Source organism: Meriones unguiculatus, chromosome 7 (assembly GCF_030254825.1).
Source record: "Meriones unguiculatus strain TT.TT164.6M chromosome 7, Bangor_MerUng_6.1, whole genome shotgun sequence".
Lineage (NCBI taxonomy): Eukaryota > Metazoa > Chordata > Mammalia > Rodentia > Muridae > Meriones > Meriones unguiculatus.
The window spans coordinates 22,669,062-22,689,322 of record NC_083355.1 but is presented as its reverse complement, the minus strand read 5'-3'; the positions used below and the strand labels follow the sequence as shown (position 1 = coordinate 22,689,322).

The 20,261-nt window shown below is 47.7% G+C and overlaps 1 protein-coding gene and 1 non-coding gene across 6 annotated transcripts in view; both read right to left on the bottom strand.

Moving 5' to 3' along the window:
* Positions 1 to 20,261, bottom strand: part of Ikzf3 (IKAROS family zinc finger 3) — an 87,602-nt gene that overhangs the window by 9,976 nt on the left and 57,365 nt on the right. Inside the window, exons 4-7 of one of the 5 annotated variants that reach the window (XM_060386789.1) lie at positions 19,637 to 19,894; positions 18,101 to 18,268; positions 14,845 to 14,961; positions 6,016 to 6,132 (exon numbers count right to left, since the gene is read on the bottom strand). In XM_060386789.1, coding sequence (XP_060242772.1) covers positions 6,016 to 6,132; positions 14,845 to 14,961; positions 18,101 to 18,268; positions 19,637 to 19,894 — 660 coding nt within the window. Of the gene's footprint in view, positions 1 to 6,015; positions 6,133 to 6,231; positions 6,452 to 14,844; positions 14,962 to 18,100; positions 18,269 to 19,636; positions 19,895 to 20,261 lie in introns of those variants that run through there. The other 4 variants (XM_060386791.1, XM_060386790.1, XM_060386792.1 and 1 more) reach the window with 4 other exon arrangements.
* LOC132655701 (U2 spliceosomal RNA) lies at positions 2,625 to 2,815 on the bottom strand. The gene has a single exon (XR_009593487.1). It is a non-coding gene; the product is annotated as a U2 spliceosomal RNA (small nuclear RNA).

Sequence of the window (20,261 nt, the reverse complement as noted above, 5' to 3'; positions counted from 1 at the left end):
TGCACATGAGCACTTGCGAAGTGATGGCCCGTTATATTGTTGTTACTTAGGCTCTGAGGAATGCAGCCATCCCTGCAGCCCACAGACGGCCTTTACATGACTTCTCTGTGAGGCAGCATCCTCCACAGGGGCTTCATGGAGGAACCAAGTGAGGGGGTGGGGTGGGAGGAACCCAGGGCGGGGGGGGGGAAACTCTTCAAAGGTGTGTGCTGCAAAAGCATGGGCACATCTGACTCGATTCCCCCAGGGGTCCTGAGTCACAGTGGAGGATGCAGGCACGGCACAGCAAAGGGTGGAATGCAGAGGCATGGGGAGGACCAGGGGCAGGGCTGTGGGCGGGAGGGCATCCAGACCCAGATGCAAAAAGCCCCCCCCCCCCCCCGGGCCGGGAAGTGTGAAGGAAGGGCACATGGAGGCTGGGCAGAGGCTGAGTGGGCTGCAAGAGCGGGAGAGGCAAGTTCCTGGGATCTCACTGGACGGGGAGCCACTTACAGGGGGGTTCTCGTGTAAAGAGGAAGGCAGAAATGATCTGATCTTCAGAAAGAAACAGTGCAGACCCAATCTTACACTCAGTGTGGGGTGATGGAAATAAACAGATTTTATCTGAATCTTGAAGCTCCTCAGGTCATTTCGGTGTGTTTCTTGCTGCTTCCTATCATGTCCCTGAGGTATTTTCACTCACTTTACTGCAAGTGCATATCAGGGAAGAAAGGGGAAAGGGAGGGAGGGACAGACGGAGGGAGGGGGAGAGAGGAATAGAGGAAGGAAGGAGGGAGGGAGGGAGGGATGAAGGAAGGAAGAAAGGGTGGGCAGATAAGCAAGGAAAAGTGGGGTGCCCAGTGGTTGTGGTGATTTTGATCTCATCTTAAGGGAGACTGGAATCCCTAACATTCCCTTCGGGAGGGGGCAGTCAGGCAGCAGCAGGAAGGGGGAGGGACAGGAAGGAGGCCTGAGCTGGAGGCCACAACTGTGATGGTGCAGACATCGTCATCATCTGTGACAAGCTGTGGGTGTTGTCTGTCCTCAAGAAATTACAGGCCAAGGCAGGGCTTTTCTCAAGGAGACAAGCTTCTGGCTGCTCGAAGCTCCTTCAGCTCACGCCCTCCTGGGGGAGGAGGGCTACCCAGCAGCACCAGCAGACCCGGGTCTGGCCCTGCTCTGCCTTGCTGTATCTCCCAAGTGCTCCGGTCTTCTTTCCTTCCTGAGTCTGGGTCCCAACATCCTCAAATGTGTGGGGCCGCTGCGGTGGCTGTGGAACCCAGGACACGGAGACTTTGGGAAGGGGTGGGAGGAGAGGTGCTCGCTGCCCCCTAACAGGTGTTAAAACTGCTTCCTGCTGCTCTGCTAAGCAAAGTAGGTGAGGTCTCTTTCAGTCACTTGACGGGGAAAGCTGATGGTGCTTGCAGAAGTGTCAAAACCTCACTCACATGCTCACCGCCCGCCTTTTTAAAAATGTTCTTTTCAACATGAGAACTTTCGTTAATGAGGTAGCACGTAAAATTCTCTCAGAAGGAGCTGTAGTGAGTCCTAGTCCCAAGAAGTGGGGGATAAAAACCAGAAAAAAAAATCTCAGAAAGAAGTTATGTTTTTCCTCCTTGTGGGAGAGAAATCTGTCCTCTCTTACAGGCTACTTGAGGCTAGCCTGACCTAAAGTATGGCCAAACGCTGTTTATAACAGGAAAAGCTGCAGGTTATGAAGGTAGAAGCAAGTCCATCTTGTCTTTTGTAAAGAGACCATCTTGGTGTGGATGAGACCCACTGCCCATGCTGGGGAAGGGGTTCTCTAACCTGACCTATTTGACCTTTGCCCCCACAGTTCAATAGGTCAGGGGATCGAGGGCTACTGTGAGAGCTGTGCCCTCTTAGTAAGGATTAAAGGGAGTGATTCATTCTTCACAGCCCACTCAGTGCCATTTCCCTGGCGGCCAAAGCTCTTCAGAAAATGGTGCCTTGGAGAGGACAGGGAGGAGGGAGGAGAGGAGAGGGAGGAGAGCACCAGCCGGGGCTTATGACGCCACTGCACCCCACATGCTGCAGTGCCACCGGGGTGCTCTGTCTTCCTTCCCTTGGCTTCACCTCTCTCAGGTACAATGGTTGCTTCAGCTAAATGATCCAAGGACTTTCCCTTTTAAATGCTTTTTCTTTCTTTCTTTTTTAATTGTGTGTGTGTGTGTGTGTGTGTGTGTGTGTGTACATGTATCATGTGCAAATGTGACAGTGGAGGCCAGAGGTCTACCCTAGGGGCCTTCTTTAGTCCTTTCCCTCTCTTACTTTTGGAGACAGAGTCTCTTACAGAACCTAGAGTTTCCAATTTGGCTAGAGAGGCTGGCCAGCAAGCTCCCGGATGGTTTTACAAGAGCCTTTCTGTGGGTTCGGGGTGGGAGGTGAGGTGGGAAATGATGACTCTAGTCCTCATGCCTGTGCACCCCTCCTCCCCAGTCAGGGTCCCACCATCAAGCTCTACCTGGCCCACAGTTCTTTGTACAGAACAAGCTGGCCTGGAACTCAGTAATCTAAAAACAAATCTCCTAAACACAGGCTTAGAATGCAACTTAATGCTGGAAGGTTAGGAGCACAGACAAGAGAACCATGCATCTGGCAAGAAAACTCTTTCTCTCTCTCTCTGTCCTCTCTTTTCTCCTGGAGGTACAGCAATACCAGGTCGATGCATGGAGTGGACAGAGCAAGCTCCTATTCCAACTCCCAGCTCCAAAAATCCATTTAATATATTGTCCTTGGATAGAGGACGTATCAGATATTAAACTGATAAGAACAGATACTACACTTGATCTTAGCCAAAAGGCCAAGAAGCGTTCGTTTCTTTACTTTCTGAGGCAGGATCCCATGTAGGCTGTCCGTGACACTGAGAAGATGATCTTGACTTCCAAATCCTTTTCCTGCCACCTCTCAAGAGCTGGGGTTATAGGCAACGTGATGCGCCCACCCCACACTCAGGTCATGGCTGCTGTTTGCGCGATGAATGAGTGGATAAAAGAGCAACGAGCAGGGCTGTGCAGCACAGTCCTAAGCAAATGCATGGATGTGAGGTAACGTGAGTATTTCATTCAGAGACTGAGCTTTAATAACTTTTCCTCCTCAGAGGAGAAGAACAAACAGAACCACCACCAACAACAAAACCAAGACTGGGAATGTCATTCACTGCAAGAGCTTATGTCACATCAGCAGGGTTCCCCGGGAGTCATCCTCCAAACCAACCAACAAAAACCCATCTTGAAGCCCCACTCTGGTGCATGACACAAACACTCTATGTCCAGAGCCTGAGAAGACATTGCCGAAGTCACACAGCCAGGCTCTCTCCACGAACATTCCTAATTCACTTCCCATCGAGGCAAGGGCCCTTCCCACTCACAGAGCAGCGAACAGAGGCCCAGAAAGGATTATGTGATTTGTCTAAACGGTTGAGAAGCCCAGGTAAACATTCTATTAACTGTGCTATATTACCATATACCAAAAAGGAAAGAAAAAAGATTTTTAAAAAAGCCTCAATTATTCTGGGCTGACACTTCAGCTAAGATGAAGAGCAACGTTATCCAGTGCCTACACATTGGTGAGCCCACTGGCTCAGCAGTTGGCTTAGGGTCACACAGAGAACCCTAGATGAACTCTAAACAAAACCAAACTAGTAAATATGGGAAAGAATTCTGCAGGGGGGGTGGGGTAGCTGGCAGAGGCGGGGGGTGGGGATAAGAGAGAACAGAGAGGAGAAACCAGAATGCATTAGGTACAAAAATGATTACGAAATCATCCAAGAACAAATTTTCCCAAGAAAGCAAAAGGAGCTAACTCTGCCGAGTTCCTGATCCCAGGACCCAGAAGATGCAATGTCTCAGAAATGAGAGGAACCAGACATTCCGAAGCGGGTGGTGAGTCTGCAGTGAGTCTGGAAGCGGTCTGAAATCCTGTAGTTGAAAACCACAGGATGGCTCCCTGGGGCAACAGTGGAGCCAGGGGATCTGGACACAGGAAACATGAAAACAACCGCAGAACATGGCCACTTCGGCCACAGCGAGTAGGATTTTGGTTCAGGCCAACTATGAGGGCTAAGTGCCCCCTCTCAAGTTTTAGTCCGAGTGTACTGACTGAAACTGGACTGGAACTCCTTACTTGGGTTTCCTTGCTGCTCTCATCCCACACCAGCTGCAGCTGTTTCAAGAGTCAAAAAATTCCTCCAGGTAAGACCCGCTTGTATAGACTGAGGGTCCAAGGTTGTTTTTGCATTCACCAGACTCTATTCACCCAAGTAAGGTCGGAAGACACAAAGATAAGGCTTTGGCATCCTGATTGATCCGCTGTGCCTAATCTCTCTGTGGATGTCACCACACTCCCCCAGAAATGTGTCCCCAAGGAGAGGTGAAGTGATGAAGAGAGGGAAATCTCCCCAAAACATACCAACTTTAGTCTGACATGATTTATTGATGGGTTCTCTTCCTGACTGACTGATTTTTTTTTTTTTTTCCTTAAAGAAAAGTTCTCCCATATAGCACAGCCTGGTCACAAACTCACTATTGGTGAGGATGGCCTTGAACTCCTGATCCTCTGGCCTCTATCTCTCAAGTGCTGGGAATGTAGGAATACTCTAACATACCCTTGGATTACAGCTCATTGATCTATCATCCTGCCCTTTTCTTTTGGAGGCAGAGTCTCTCTATACAGGCCTGGTTGGCCTGGAACTCACTCTGTAGATGAGTGTGGTCTCAAACTCAGAGATCTACCTGTCTCTGTCTCCTGAGTGCTGGGATCAAAGGCATGTGCTAGAATTTTTTGCTGAAGTGACTGAAAGCACACAAAAAGATATCCAGCTAACAATAGTAAAGTAAATAAAGCAGAAAAATCAACCTCAGTGATTTAAAAAAATTCTATGGGTTCTTTTAACATACACTTCAACTGAATGTCTACTTATAAACTGTCACCTAGATCCGAATTATCTTAGAGTTAAAAGTAGACACCCAAGCCTGGTGGTGATGGCACAGGCCTTTAATCCCAGCACTGGAGAGGGGGTGGGGGATGTGCAGAGGCAGGTGGATCTCTGAGTTTCAGCTACACAGAGAAACCCCGTCTTAAACAAACAAAACAAAAGAAGACAGGCAGTTGGTGTGTGTAAAGGCCGCTGAAATCAATAAATACGGGAAGGCTAAAGGCAGAAGGCAAAAGCAGCAAGCAGCCTTACAAAGAGATATTGACAAATTCTAAAATATTTCTGGTGTTGAGCAAGATTTTTATTCATGTGCTAACTTTTTTTGTTGTTGTTGTTCAATACTCCCAACTTTCAATTTATAAGAAAACTGACACAGTCAACTCAGCTGCTTATTCCCAGCTACAAATCTACCACAAGCATGTAAACATCTGGCCGATAAAGAAATAGCCCCACCATTTGTAAGTTCCAACGCTTTAATAAACATAATCGCCTCTCAGTCATCTCATTCTGCTGTGGCTTTTGACAATGTGAAAACCGACGACATAAAAAGTAACTTCGATAAGACAAGTGATCAAGTCAAATTGAGTTATTTAAATCTACATTTTTTTTCCTCCATCTACTTTCTGTTAAAGCCATTTCTCAATCAAAGTCAAGAAAACATGGCGATGTGCTTTAGAACATTAAAAAAAAAAAGTTTAAAGCATGCCGACTTGTAACGTATCATTGCAAAGTTTTACCAAGATGCTATCTTGAACATTTTGCTGGTGCAAATTGCACAAATCCATGCAACAGATGCTATTCAGAGCGAAGAAGAAGGAACAGCATTTTTTTAAACACTAACTCCACTTAAGAAACAATACCAAACACTAGCCTGTTCTGTAGCTGAGACCCCTCAGTTAACTGTTTTTCAGTTCTGTATAGTAGAGCCATCCAAATGAACGGGCCACAGAGAGCAAGAAGACGGTGGGGACCTTGTTTTAACCGGCTGAGCTAGGAGAGGCGAGTACGGCAAACCGCCTACACGCTACCTCAGCCAAGCGATCTGCTAGCAGCAGCAAGGAAGGGCCGTGCAGTCTTACCAATAAATTTCTGAGGCATGGAGCTTTTTCGTTTTGCCACGTTGCTGGCTAATCTGTCCAGAACGAGAGCTCTTTCACTTCCCATCTCTGCTTTGATGTGTCTTGCCTCGGCACTTGCTGGTTTGGAAGAAGAGGGAGAGGAACACGTTGGTAAATGGGGAGAGCGGGAAGGGGGGGAAGCAGCCTTTGGGGGCTGGCGCACAGGGTTGTCATTACCTGTTGTTTCTGCTCAGATTCGTGCCCTGGGGTACCTGCTGTGGTCAGCGAGGCAGATTCTGGGGCACATTCAAATCTTGCAGTCTTATGCTGATATGGGAAAGCCCGACCCATCCCCTGCTAGTACCTTCATTAGCAAGAGGAAGTGTTGAAGAAACAGCTTGGACGTGGTTGGTTGCAAAAAGATAGAGAGATGGAGGTCCTCTAACCCCCATCAGCCTTCCTTCTGATTCTGAGTAACTGCGCATGACACCTGCACACTGATATTTCTTCTTAACAACTTTGAGAAAAAAAAAAAAAAAAAAAGGCCCGGTGCCCCAGATTTACTGCTCTTCTTATGTTAATGGCACTTTTGAAAATAGACACACTCACCCAGATAGCAAGAAATCTACTCAGTGATTTGGGTATTGAGATACTGAGTCATTTTTTTCCTTCACTACGCTTCTCTCGTTTCTTATCTTTCAAACCCCGTTTCTCTGGGTTCTATGTGTTGCTTCATACATTCTTCACACCTCAAAACCGTTTCCATTAGCGTGTCCCCAAGCCACAGGGCTGTCTTGAGAAGAATACGCAATCTGTACTGCATCTCTATTACATTTCTAATGAAAAAAAAAAAAAAAAAGAAAGAGAGAGAGAGAGAATGGGAACCGCCCGCGTACGTGGGTTAATTATCAACCCACAAATAGACACCTGAGTGGCAGAGGCTGGAGTCTTCCGACCTGGCTGCGAACAAGCATTGCCCACGTGAGGAGTATCTGTAGGTGGGTTCCCTCCTACCCTGCCCGGGAGCCAGGACCACAGTGCTCTCAAAGCTCACTAGAGAGACGTTACAAGGCAGCTGCAACAGGACACAGCTACGGGAGCTCAGTCCTGTAACCCCAGTCCTCGGGAGACTGAGACGGGAGGATTCCCACGAGTTTGGGACTAGCCTGAGCTACACCGTGGGTTGTAGGCTACCGTGGGACACTCTGGGGAGGGCAGGCAGCCAGTGCAGTCTTCTAGGGGAAGGTAGCACACTAAACGGTAAAGTGGAGCAAATGTGATTCACTTGGGTACAGCAGGGCATCATGCCTGAGGAGGGGAGACTGCTATAATGCCCGCTGTAAATATAAGGCCCAAGACCTTCATAATGTCGGCCTGAATTGAGGATCAGTGAATTATTTCAGTAAAAGACCAAGTAATAATATTGTGCGCGGTTGTTTGTTATCACCATCATTATCATTATTCCTGACTCGGGGTCTTCCTGTTACGTAACCCCAACACTGGCCTCAAAAGCACGGTCCTCTTGCTTCAGCCTCTCAAGTACTGGGGTTACACGCGCACACCCCTATGCTCATGTTGGTAGTGGAGATTTTTAATTTTGTGGGATATATAGTCTCTTTCCCTATCTGTGTTTCTGACTCTGCAGCTCTTTAAACATGTAAAAAAAAAAAAAAAGGTTGGGGAGATGGCTCAGCTAGAGACATGCTTGCTATAGAAGCCTGAGAACCTGAACTTGGATCCCCAGGAACCACCTAATAAGGCTGGTGCTGTGTCACAAGCCCACAGGGAATCCCAGCCCTGGGGAGACAGGGTCAGCAGGACCCTAGAGGCTCACTGGCCAGGCCATCCAGCCGAGTCAGCGAGCCCCAGGTCCAACGAGAGACCCTGTCTCAGGAAATAAGGTGACTGAAGAAGACATTCAGATTTGATTTCTGGCCTCCAGGCACACCTGTACACACAAACACAGACACATTCATAGACCACACACACATACACATACGCAGTAAGTGAATAGTAAAAGCCCTGGACAGAGACAGATTGCAGGCTGCGCTCGGCCCGAGGGCCACGGTGTGCGCACCCCCACCCTAGCAAACATCATGACACGACGAACACGTCTCTGTTTTGTCTGAGTGATTTCGAAGGCCTAACCTAAAAACCCATACGCTTCTAACTTGCCTAAGGAAGAAGAAAACCACACTAGTTTAAGGAACTAGAGTTAAAAAGCAAATGATAGCTACGGAATGAGACATCCCCAGGCCCAGTGCGCGCACAGATTTGGGAACGGTCAGCATTCGCCCTGTAGCTGAAGAGACATTTGCTGTGTGAAGAGATCCCAGGATACAGGCTCGTTACACATTCCACGGTCTGTCGGACCATGAGAAAAGAACACGGGCGACCTTTGCAGAAACGAAAGGCAGAGAAAGGTCTGCATGGTGGCAGAGGGGGTTGGGGGTGGGACAGCCAGGCTGGGTCAGAGAGAATCAGGACCAGATTAGAAAATGACCATTCCAAGTATTAATTATTTTCCGCTTTATTGCCGTTGTTGAGAGAACTCTCTTTCAGACGATGATATACAATGTAAGGCTTTGTGTGAATCTTAAAACCAGTAATAAAAGGAAATCTGTCTCCAAAGGTGAAAAAATAAGCATAGAGACAACACCAGCATTACTTGAACTTTGGCTCTTGTCAAAAATAATTCTTGGCTCTAATGAAACACATCCTTACTTCTGTCAGCAGTGGTTTATGTAAATGAAAACACTATGTTCAGGACCAGGGAGCTTTCAGACTCCAGAAAGTCTTTGGACTCCCGCACTTGGTGAAGCCTCTGACTGAAGTGGGATTCTGTTCAGGCCAGGGGCAGGTTCAAATGACCAAACAGGAAGTGCTCACACACTTTATTTCCTTTCACGCTAACCACCACCCAGATGTGGCACTGCCCAAAGCCCCCTGAGCAGAGAGACGGAAGGAAGACAGAGCCTGGAGCTTGAAGTCCGCTTCCAGTACAAGGGACTGCCGAGTCTTCCTTCTTCTTAGGAGCAGGGAGAAGGTGGCCTACCCATGTCTGTACCCTAGGGAGTATCATTCTGAGAGAGTTAGAGCCGCCACTCCTGTGTCTGTTATCGAAATGATTTAGATTGAAATGAGGATAAAGAAAATGTTGGGGGATTTTTACATTCAGCCACGCTTTACCGTTCATTGAGCTTTGTCCCTTCCTTCCTGGTCGAATCACGACCTAGGACCTAGCCTAGGCGCGATGCCTTAGCTTCCCACTTATCTCTTAGGAGTCGCTGCGTGCGTTTTACCAAAGTCACCGTCAGCATCGACAGTGTGATGGGCACACGCAATCAACATCCTCTGCGTTTGGGAGGGCGCTGGTGCATGGACACGGTGACCTAAATAACTGTAATTAGGGCATGTCACTAAATGCAGCCTTCTGAGATAACATCGCCTCCTCGCATTCCTGGTTACCCACCAAGCTGGTCTTCACAGTCATTTCTCACCGTGTCAGCCAGTGACCAAATGGCTGACATTTAAGAAAGTAACGTTCCGGGAGTTCCTGGGTGGGAAGATCATCTGTGAAGGCTTTCTGTGTCCACAGCTCGCTTAGAGGGACATACCTCATGCAGGAAATCAAGAGGCTTCTCCTTCCCTGCACCCCTCCTCCGATCTGTCATTCACAACACCGACCCTCAGACCCCAGCTCTCCCAACCGGGAGCACATTTCCCCAGGGACCGAGTTTATACACACAGGCTGCCTTCTAACTGCCAAGCGGACACAGGCCAATTGGCAACAAAAGAGGGTACACTCATATTTTCTTTCCTAGGCCGAGTGTCCTTTTGCCTCTGAACTGTCGGACAGCCGCTGAACAAAACCGCTGAATGGGCACCTTTTAAACACCGGGTCAGACGTCAAGGTTGGCTGACCTCAGGAATTGCCTGGGGAGCACACTGAAGAGGAGGCCTTCTGACTTTTAGTCCTCCCTCCACCTTTAGGACCCAACTGTCTAGACTTGTTAAGTGGAGGAAAACGGGTTTGGCAATAGCTAGGGAAGAAGATATAGGTTTAAATGATGAAATAGGAAATCCGTTCCTAGGTGGTGTTTGGTGGTTTCATGTTGCCAGGGTGGGTGGGGGTGGGGAACCTGGGATGGTCAACACTGGCATATTTGGTTTCCGAGTGGGCACAGGGGCAGGGCTGCAATTCTAGATCAATTTCCCTTTACATCATTTGTCTAGTCGCAAGCCTCAATTTTCATGAGCAACAGATTTTTTAAAAGACATATTGGAGAAATAATAAAGCACCATTGAAAAATCACAACTACTGCTATTAATCCTTGAAGGAACCTTAACTATTAATTGCTTCCATGATGCATGTTTTGTTTTTTTTTTTTTAATCTTAAAGTAGTTTCAGCTTTGACTACATGATTGTGCTTTGCTTTTGTTTTTGCAAAATCCTTCATTAGGGCTAGAAGTGTTAAATGGAGCTTAAAGCAGCCTTTGCTTCCTGTCTCTTCTATGGTGTGGTCAGCAGCTAATAGAGACAGGAACAAAGTGGAGTCATTGTGCAACAAGACTGTCTAACAGCAGATTACTATCAAAGACAAGGCAGCTTCAAACAAAAAGTTACCTGAAACTGCTGCCCTGTGGAGCAAGCAAAACCAGGACTGTGAGGGAAACAGACGTGCTTAAAAAAAAAAACAAAAAACTTTTAGAATAAAAAGTGTGTTACATTGGTAAAAATCTAACTTCATCAGGAAACTCTTGTGCTTGCCTTAGCTTAAAACAACACAAAGAAAAATTTAACTCCTGGACTCACAAATAAATGTAATTAATTATTCACTTAGGTTTTTTTTTTTTTTTTTTTTTTGGACAGGAACTGTCTACGTTGAATATACATTGTAGACCAGGCTGCCTTTGAACTCACAGAGATCCTCCTGCTTCTTGCCTTCAGAGTGCTGGGGTTAAAGATGTGGACCATCAGCTGTCAGTAGTTGCACATGCTTTTAATCCCAGCACTCAGGAGGCAGAGGCAGGTAGATCTCTGTGAGTTCGAGACCAGCCTGGTCTATAATGTGAATCCATGACAGCTAATGTGCTGGAGAAACCCTGTGGGGGGGGGGGGACTGTGGGACATCACATCCGGCTTTCGTCAATTACTTTGTAAGTGTAATTATCAGCAGTGTCATGGCTCTGGGTTTGAGTTTCAATACTGCAGACAAAACTAGTGATTATTCACAAAAAGGTGGTTTGTGAAATGAGGCCACGTGAGCACTGTAGAAGTCACGGTAGCGTGACTCACGCGGTCTCCATTGCTAGACCAGCGCCTCAGTGCCTTCTTCAGGGCTGGGGCTTAGCTTTCCTCATCCCTGCAAATAGTTCTGACGCGGGTTACAGCACACACAGGAACTGAACCTGCAGCGCACCTAGGCCCTGCCACTTCTTCCTGGCGTTCTCCCAGAGGCCTTTTCACCTGTCCCCTTCCAGGAAGGCCTGCTTTCCCGGATAGGTAGCTCTGTCCACAGCTGGGCTCCCACACTACACGGCAACTGAACTTACTCTTCTTTCTTTTGGGACAGGGTCTTGCTGTCTTACCTCTGACTCAAAACAGTCCTTTCTCCACCTCTGGGGTAGCCCTGAGCACTGTTGGCACACTCAGATGCACTTTGATTCCAACATGCGCTTGCTGCATGAGGGTTCCATGCACAGGGGCCTTGGAATAGTATTTTAGACGTGACATGAGGAATAAAGATTTAGGCTGTACCGCACTGGGGCCGGGGTAACTACAGCAGCCCGGGAGCCTAGTCTGTACAAAGCCCCGGCTGCCATTCCCAGCACCGCATCCAGCTGGGTATGGTGGCACATGCTTGTACTCCCAGCATAGAGAGAGGTGGGGGCAGAAATCAGAAGTTCAAGTTTAGGGGAAAAACAATTATTGCACTGGTCAGGCTCGGAATAGAGCCTGTAGACCAGGCTGTATTCCTACTGGACTCCTAGTTACAGGAAGGAAACAGAAATGGAAACCATAGGAGAAACGGTGTCAGTGAGGGTTGGATCAGAAAGTCTTTACATTTGGATCTCAGGGAAAAGAAAATGTATGGGCCTCATTTAGAGTCTAAGAGGCTCAGTAATACAGTACAGGCATGTGGCATTTATACTTGCTTAAGCTGTGACTTTACCCATTTTTTTTTTCAACTTGAAAAATCAAAGCCAGGCATGGTGGTACATGCTTTTTAATCCCAGCACTCAGAAAGCAGGGGCAGGTGCATCTCTGCAGGTTCAAGGCAGCCTGGGCTACACACAGAGGCCCTATCTCAAAAAAAAAAAAAAAAAAAATCAAAACTTGCTGACTTGGTTAACCCTTGACTTTTTGCTGAGACTTAAAATATGTTGCACGCATCCATCAAACAGCCCTATGAATGCAAATTAGCTTAGCCTGCAGCTCAGAGCCTACTGAACCACCCTGCACTTCTGAACGGCCTAAATACTTCTTTTGGTAACTTTACCTAACAAATAATCATTTCAAACGTATTACATATGATACAGAACTTGCTCATCCTCCCCTCCCATTTCCAGAAGAATCAGGGACACAAACACATACTGCACACACACACATACACACAGAGACACACTACACCGCAGACACACACACATACACACATGCAGACACACACAGACACACTACAGACACATATACATACTACACAGACACAAAAAAACTAGTATGTGTATGTGTGTTTTCAGTATATGTTGCTATATTTCCTTTGTTATCCAGATGATATATAATCACCGAAAAATATAGCTTATTATTCTCCAAAGTGGAAGACAAATCCAGTATCTGTTAATTGATGACTAGAGAGGCACAACGTGGGAAACCCATACCATGGTCTCTTAGCTAAAGATAGGTGAATTCAAAAGCATCGCATTTATTAGGAGAAGCGAGACTTGAAAGGTCTCACGTGACTTGACTGCTTACGTGAACTATCTGGTACAGGGAAATCAGTAGGGACCAGTAGTTGTTACCAGTCATGGAGAAAAATGACCACAAGTGGGCAGAGGGCAGAGTGAAATGCCCCGGAATCACACAGCTTGCTTTGTTTGTTTTGTGTGTTTGTTTGTTTGTTTGTTTGTTTTTGAGACAGAGTCTCTTTACCCAGTCCTGGCTGTCCTGGAGCAACCTCTGTAGACCAGGCTGGCCTCAGACTCAGGGAGCGGCCTGCCTGCCTGCCTCTGCCTCCCGGTGCTGAGATTAAAGGCGTGTGCCGCCACCACACCTGGAAGCTGTAGCATAGGAACTGCATCTTAAGCTGAACTTTAAAGACAAAAGAAGATGGCCAGGCACATGCCTGTGTGTACCTGCGCACACACAGACCGAATCGGATCAGGAAACTAAAGCTCTAATGATTGTTAAGTTGGTCACTGGATTTTTGACGGGTCTTTGTTCTCCCGCCTCTAAAGTGAGAAGGTGGGAGTAGATGTTTCCAGCACTAATAGAACTACCGAGTGACGCTTAAGATGGCAAACACCCAGCTTCGGTTGTCTTTATTGAGGCGGCAAGCGGCACTCTCTAGAAACCAGAAGGAAACGAGAGTCCTTGATAAAAGCCAAGATGCCATCAGAACGAGAGCTAGAGCTGAGCACAGACCCACGGGCTTCCGCTGGCCAGCGCCTAAATCAGGAAACGGGCTCAAACCAGGGCACGCGTTTCCTTCCACGCCACACAGGCGAACACTCAGGATTTCCACTCTGCTTTCCATAACCCCCGCGTCACTCCGTCACACTCTGTGGTCATTCTGCTCTGGGGCACTCAAAGTGTTCCAGGGCAGTTACAGCTCTCAAACACCAGTGCCCAGGACAACTGCCTCCCACTCTAAAGGAGCACCCGGTTCTCCTAGTCAAATAGCCAAGTCCCCGCTCCTAGCTGAAGAGCCGGGGTGAGGAAGGTAGACTGCCATGGAAGCTATACAAAGAAAAGCTTTAGGACGGTCCAACTAAAAGATGAGAGGGGGATAAGGCCACGCTGGGCATGGAGGACAAATGCAGTGTTCCAGCCCGTGGCCAGGAGGTGTACAATTCAAATGCCCGGAGAGAAGAGGAAACCTTCAAAGCCAAGTTCAGACCTCGCAGTAACTCACATATGCACACAAGGACCCCGAGTTTGGGCCCCCGCACAAGGAAAACCCTTGCACTTTTTAACTGCTCCTTCCCTAACCACCCCCGTCCGGCACCCTCCCACATCGCCATTCCAACACTGTTGGGAACCCCTGCTGGCTCTGCCTCTGTTTACAGAATCGGAACACTGTCACCTGTCACTGCCAAGACACCGTTTCCTCTGGCTGGAATTCTTGCCGCAGACTCCTAACTGGGCCCACCAAGATCTATCTAGCCTTGTCCTCGGCACAATCCACCCTCAGCAACAAAGCAGGGGGAAGACTTTCAAATGAGGAGTCCGATGATGTCACCTGTCTGTGTTCAAAGGTTTTCAGTTTCACTCAAAGGTCTTTACAATAGCCTACGAGGCCTGATAAGATCTGGTTTCCCTTTTCCCCTCTGGCTCCATGTCCCGTTGCTCATTCTGTCCCAGGCTCACAGGGCTATATTTACACTTCTTCAAGTTGGAGCCCCAGGACCTTTGCATGTAGTGGTCTGTGGGGTTCCCTTCGTGCCTTCAGGTTACACGGGTGACGCGTTTCCCCCTGGTTCACCCTTACCCTGCACTTCCTGCTCTATTTTTCTTAAAAGCACTCACTCTCTCTCCACCTTGCTCTTTGGTCCTGTCTGTAATCTGTCTCCACCACCTAGAAGGGCAAACACTCGCTGACAAGTGGGGGCTCTGAGCGCTGGGCAACTCACCGGCGTCCCCCAGGTCAGAGTTCTGAAGAAACGTGCGGCATCGCTCCTTGTGCTCCTCCAGGGAGCTTCTCTGCTTGTAGCTCCTTCCACAGAACTCACACTTGTAGGGTTTCTCCACTAGAAGGAAGACACAGGGCACTCAGGGACCTTACACGCTGGGACCCTGGCTCCGAGAAGAAGTGCTGTGGAGGAACGAGGCCAGACCCGTGCCTCCCAGTCTATGTTGCTGTCAGATCTGTTAAGCTGAAACAAGGCTACAGGCTAGGGGTACGATCACACCAGCAGATTGAGAAGGGTGGCCTTTTGCAGATGAAAGGGTCTGGAGTGGATGACTGCTGTTTCACTTAGCTCCAAGTTAAGCCTTGTGTCTTTCTGATTAACAAGATCAGGTCTCAAGAGCTCAGCAGTTAAGAGCGCTGGCTGCTCTTGCAGAGGACTGGGCTTTGGTTCCCAGCACCCACATGGGTGGTTCATACCAGCCATAACTCTATTCCCAGGGGAGCTAGAGTTAAAAATAAAGGCAGAAGAAGAAGGAGGATGGGGAAGGGGAAGAGAAGGAGCAGGAAGGGGGCGGTAGGAGGAGGATGGGAGAAAGAGAGAAACCAGGGTCATTTACTCTTCAAGGTGGGAAGTGTGATGTAATAAAATGGGGCCAGGTATAGGACACACACTTTTAATCTCAGCGGAGACAGGAGGCTCTTTGTGAGTTTGAGGCCAGCCTGGTCTACGTAGTGAGACTCTATCTCAAAAGCAAAACAAAGCAAATTATTTGGGCCCTGACAATGGTTCAGCAGTTAAGAGCACTTGCTACCTGGGCCCAGTGGTTAGAGTGCTTATTGCTCTTGCAGAGGATCTAATTTGGTTCCCAGCACCCACATGGCACCCACTATACCATCCATACTAACACCAGTTCCAGGGGATCTGATGCCCTCTTTTGACATTCTTGGGCACTTACACAGGGGAAACACTCATTCACATGAAATCGATGGGCACGGGAAAGGCCTTCTCTCTATTTTTGTGATGCCCAGCTAACTGTGAGGAACAAGATAGTCTGTGGGCATTAGGGCTGGACTAGAGACACAGCAAACACTCATATGTTGGAGGGTGGGGGCACTCTTGTCAAGTGGCTTCAAACAAGCCTGGCCAAAACAGGGCTGATTAACAAAGACATTTTTAAGAATAGAATTCAGAATGGATTGTAATAGCTAGGCATAGTGGCACACCCTTTTAATTCCAGCACTCAGGAGGCAGAGGCAGGCAGATCTCCATGAATTGGAGGTCAGCCTGGTCTACATAGTGAGACCCTGTTTCAAAAAAAAACCAACCAAACAAACAAACAAACAAAAGAGTGAATTACAAAGATGATTTCAACTGATTTTCTAAAACAAATCAGAAGTTTCTCCATCTGAAAGCAATACTTTCAACCCTCTTTGCAAGGTTATTTTTATCTGGTCTGCTGATAAAACATAACTTAAAGCATTGTCAGCATTTTAGAGACTGAAATGTGTTTCCCCTCTTTTTTTTTTTTTTTTTTTTTTGTTATGCGAGGGATCAAACCTGGAGGCCTAGATGCTATCACTGAGTCTCTGGGTTCTGGGCTCCATCATGAAATGTTTTATTTTCCAATTCCTCTTGCTTTGGGAGTAAAAGTATCCTCAAAAGATCCTGAGGAAATCCCAAACCAAAAAAAAGTACAGGTTTGTGATGGCTAAGAATGTTACATTTCTGTATAACTTGGGGGCTCTGGAGTCAGTCTCAAAATACCTATTGGTTCTGTGTTTGAGAACAGGCAATGAAGAAAAAACTGCTTTGTTTTGTTTTTTTTCCCATCATACCCACCCCTAATTTTGTTACATTGACAAATGAGCTAAAAAGAAAGAGAGAGAGAAGAAAAAAAGAAAAAGAAAAACCCTCTTTGCCACATATGACCTGTCATGGGTTTTGCTGAGGTTGGCTTGTTTAATCTTACTCTGAATTGAGAGGAGTTTTGAGATTGGGGCCAGGGTTTAGTCAAAGCAGCGATGCAGACTGACATAAAAAACAAACCTCTCTCTCTCTCTCTCTCTCAAATTAAAATTTTGACAGATAACATCAAGAACATGAAGTCCCAATTTTGAAAATAAGACTAGCCTTATTTTTCTCAGAGGGAAATTCTAAATGTTAAAAAAAAAAAAAAGTGTCATCTTGCTTGATCAAAATAAGGAGTGACGAGATCAAGGCGGCGGTATGTGGCTTTTTAAGAATTCTAAGGTGCTCTTAAGGCTTAAAAATAAGTGGGCCGACAGGAGCATTGGGGTTATGAAATTTAGTCAGAAGCTGGGTAGGGTGGTGCGTGCCTGCAATTATAGCACTCAGAAGGCAAAGGCAGGAAGGGGGCTACAACTCTAAGGCTAGCCTGGTCTACACGGCGAGAGCTGGAGTTCAACCAGGGCTACAAAGTAGGGCTCTTTCTCATAAAACAAAATGAATAAGAAATTCAGCCCAGAACAACAACAAACAACAAAAGGACCCCAAATAAAAACACATCTGATTGACATTTTTCCTTAAAAAAAAAAATCACGCGGTATCTGCTGTTTGAGTGTACACGTTTGTGGTGATGAGAGGCGGCGGACCCCCCTGGAGATGGAGCTGAAGTTGGCTGTGAGGCAACACATGGGGATGCCAAGAATGGAACTCTGGTCCTCTCTGGAGGATCAATACGTGCTCTTACCCCCTGAGCCACCTCTTCAGCCCCATGGTTTACGTTCTATAGCAACTGGCAAACTGTGTGTGCACATAGTTTGCTCGTGTCATTTTCTGAATCGAAAACTGGAAGATGTGTGTGTGTGTATGTGTGTGCGTGTGTATGTGTGTATGTGTGTGCGTGTGTATGTGTGTATGTGTGTGTGTGTGTGTGCGCACACATTAAGAAAACAGTCCTTTAATAATGTTCACCACAAAAATGCCGATGGCCATAATTTTCTCTCTCTCTCTCTCTCTCTCTCTCTCTCACACACACACACACAAATTGCAAAGGCTTTGTGATTTGTCTGACTGCCGTCCTCCAGACACAAGGCGGCTGAGGAAATGGTTTCCACCGAGGCAGACGGAGAGCAATTAATGCCTTAATGGAAGCACAGTTTATCCCTAGAGGTCCCTGCTGATGTGCCTGTTCAGAAGGGGGTCTGTGTGCGACAGACGGATGGAAGCCTCCACGCTTAACTCCTTCTTGTTTCCACAGTCCCTGGACGTGGAACGCCTCGTGTCCCTCACTTACCAGAATGTGTCCTAAGGTGTCCTGTGAGCGCATCTCTCCTTTGGCATGCGTAGTTGCAGAGGTGACACTTGAAAGGTTTTTCCCCCGTGTGCAGCTTAATGTGGCGGAGGAGATTACCTTTCTGAGTGAAAGATGCCCCGCACTGATTACACTGGAACGGACGTTCACCTTCAGAAAGGATGAAAAGGGAGATCTCTGATCACAAGGTAAAGTGGAAAAAGCATGTGCACAGATTAGAGGCTCGGGGTGAGAGCCCAGCTCTGGCTGCTCTTGCCCACGGCGACTCGGGGCCTTTCGAGGCGAGGAGACTTGTGGAATCTTCCTCCTCAAGCAACACACGCTCCCACTCAGAACAGCTAATTCTGGCCGTTGTCTTGCACTGAGTCAGCACCAGGGAACGAGAGAGGCAGCCTCAGGAGCCGTCTACAGGTTTTTTTTTCTAGATCTTGGCATCTGAATGCAGTTGCCTTTGAAAAAGGACTCGCAGATTCAAGCCTTTGTGGGGTTTTTTTGTTTTGTTTTGTTTTGAGACAAGGCCTCACTATGCAGCCCTGCCCTGGAACTCACTCTGTAGAGCAGGCTGGCCCCAAACTCAGAGATCCGCCTGTCTCTGCCTCCTGAGTGCTGGGGCCAGGGGTAAAGTCTTTGCTTTGTTTGGTGGTTTTTACGTTTCTTTTCTCTCTCTCTCTCTCTCTCTCTCTCTCTCTCTCTCTCTCTCTCTGTCTCTCTCTCTCTCTCTCTCTTTTTTTTTTTTAGCAGGTTTTCCTCTGTAGCCCCAGGATGGCATGGAACTCTTGGCGGTCCTCCTGCTGCAGCCTCCGGAGTCCTGCCTGGGGCTGAGCCACGGAGGCACGCTTAGACGCAAGCTGTAATGAGGAGTCGAGGCACTGGTCTCTTTAGAGTCCCTGTATCTCATGGAATCTACCGCCTCCGTGAGACTTGTTCACAGGCCTATATATGGACTCCTTGTTCATCGTGGAAAGTTGTATTTAAAACTGACAGTAAAACCCATTTCCTTTTATCCACCAGACCCGAACCCACAGTAAGAACACTTAGAAGACATCTCGGAAGCAAGGCACACAAGTTGGCTCCTGTTTACTAACTGAGGGAAAGCTATTCAGCTAACCCAGACTGCTGTCTCCTTACAGCCCTCCTCCCTCTCTCTCCAGGGTCTCACTAGGTAGCGCTGGCTGTTCTGGGCCTCGAACTCAGAGATCCACCTGCATCTGACACCTGAGTGCTGGATTAAAGGTGTTCGCCAGGTCTTCGCTAGTCCCATTTTATCCTCAGTATTGGCAATGTGTTGGCCAAATGCACCGTGAAGCAGAAACAAGAGGCACTGGGTAAACTTGCAATGCAGAGAGATAGAGAGAGAGCAAGCAAGACCTCGGAACGGAGCAGAAAGCAATGGAAGAATCCAAAGAAAGACTCAAACTCCGCCCCTTCCTTCCTCAGGGAGTTGGCTGTGAGGCAACACATGGGGATGCCAAGAATGGAACTGCTGCAGGAGGAGAACGGATAGAGGAGACTGTTTACCGGTATGGCTTCGCTTATGGACCATCAAGACGTTGAAGCTAAGGCAGGATAACCCGCACACGTCACAGTTCATCTTCCCGCTGGCTGGTCTGCCGCTGTCGTACGGGCCATGTCTCTGCAGCTTGATGTTTTCATATTCATGATAGTCTCTTGCATAGCTGCGAGGGATCTCGCTCTCTTCTGCACATCCCATGGGCTCCGGCTTCAGGACGCTCTCATCCCTTTCGCTGTACTCATCTTTTGCTTTCATGGAATCTTCTGCAGGGCACACGGATGCAAGAAACGAACAATGAGCGCATCTGAGGCTGCGAAGTAGCTCAGAAAAGAGACCCACAACTGACAATTACATACAGAGGAGGCTCGCTCGGCATATTGTATACACATGAAACAAGAAAGCTCCAGGAGGGTGGTTACTCATCATTTGAATTCAGAATCACAGTTGGAGAACACACACACACAGATGGCAGAGTCCTAGGCCATCCAGAAGATTACAGACAACTTTTAGCTGTGACAACCCAAAGAGATCATGAAGCAAGCACTTTGAACAACCTGTCCCTAGTCCTTGGAGAGAAGAAAGATTCTCGGATTTGTGTGTGCGTGTGTGCGTGTGTGTGTGTGTGTGTGT